Source organism: Penaeus monodon, chromosome 28 (assembly GCF_015228065.2).
Source record: "Penaeus monodon isolate SGIC_2016 chromosome 28, NSTDA_Pmon_1, whole genome shotgun sequence".
Lineage (NCBI taxonomy): Eukaryota > Metazoa > Arthropoda > Malacostraca > Decapoda > Penaeidae > Penaeus > Penaeus monodon.
This window is the reverse complement of record NC_051413.1, coordinates 33,352,040-33,353,276: the sequence shown is the minus strand read 5'-3', so window position 1 is coordinate 33,353,276 and position 1,237 is coordinate 33,352,040. Positions and strand designations below refer to the sequence as shown.

The 1,237-nt window shown below is 29.6% G+C and overlaps 1 protein-coding gene across 1 annotated transcript in view; it reads right to left on the bottom strand.

Annotated features, from left to right (window-relative positions):
• Positions 1-953: 953 nt before the first annotated feature.
• LOC119591181 (DNA damage-binding protein 2-like) overlaps positions 954-1,237 on the bottom strand; it is a gene marked incomplete at its 5' end in the record, with an annotated part of 5,842 nt that continues 5,558 nt past the window's right edge. The window contains 1 exon segment of the mRNA XM_037939892.1: positions 954-1,025. Coding sequence (XP_037795820.1) covers positions 954-1,025 — 72 coding nt within the window.

Here is a 1,237-nt window from a genome sequence, read left to right as displayed (position 1 = left end):
TACAACAACAAATATTGGTCTAAAAAAAATTAAATCTTCTGCAATACAATTCTATACTTTCCCTTCTCTTATGTCTATTTTGATGAAGAAATCATGAAGAATTTCAGTAAATTCACACATTTTTTTTTTCATTATCCAGTAGTAAGGGAAGTAAAATATGCAGGGCATTCTAATAAAGAAAAATTTAATACTGTAAGAAAAACATTAACAGACTAAGTCTGTTTCAAAATAGCATACTAACATATGAAATTATGATATAGATGCACAATGAAACTTCTTTTTTTGCCATTTAGAAAACATCTGAAAAAAGGATAAAGAGAGGCGGAAACAAAATCCAAAATGCAAATTATTACAAATGCACATTCTCAAAAGAAGAAAACCAAAGAGTTTTATTCAAAGTTTGCAATGGCAGTAAAAATATGCTTTACCTTACAAGAAAATTGTACTATTAGAAAAGTAAAAGGTATACATATATTTTGTATGTACATTAAAAAAAGAAGAAAAAAACATTCTGAATTTAATATAGCAGTGATGTTTTACTCCTACATGTTTAGAAGAGAGAAAACAGGAACACATACATACATGAAAATCTTATACCAGAACATTCCTGGATATAAATTGCAATGAATATCAGCCATGTACAAATAAAGGTAAAATGGAAGACAACAAAAATTGTAACCCTTTAACAATAATGAAAAGAAGTTATGGGAAAAATATGAAATAAACCCCTTCTATCTTAATACTGAAATGGGAATGGTGAAAAAAAAACAAGCTGTCTTTTCAGATGCTGTTCTCCTTATTCTAACCTGATATGTTAAAAAACTGAGAAATTAATATAAAGTTCTTCAAGCATACTCTACCATTTTCTCATGCTATTACACTCCTACTGTAAAACTAAAAAAACACTAACTTGGTAAATACAGTTTTATGGAGTAGCCCTACCACGCAGGCATTTACTCAGACATTTTAATTCCTGATACAACAACCAGTTTGGCACAATTACATAAACTGACAGAAATATCAAACTAAGGATTTTTTCAAAATATTTGTACTGAAAACCTGAAATCATAGTCCTCCAAGGCATTTTTTTTTTTTTTTTAGCACTCTCTCATTACTATCTCTTTTTGTCAATCTTCATAATACCTCTGACGACTTTTGTTTCTTTGAGAGCCTTGCTTTTCTTCGAGGCTGTGGTGTTTGTCTTCTTTTTCCGTGGTCTCTTGGGTTTATCATTGCT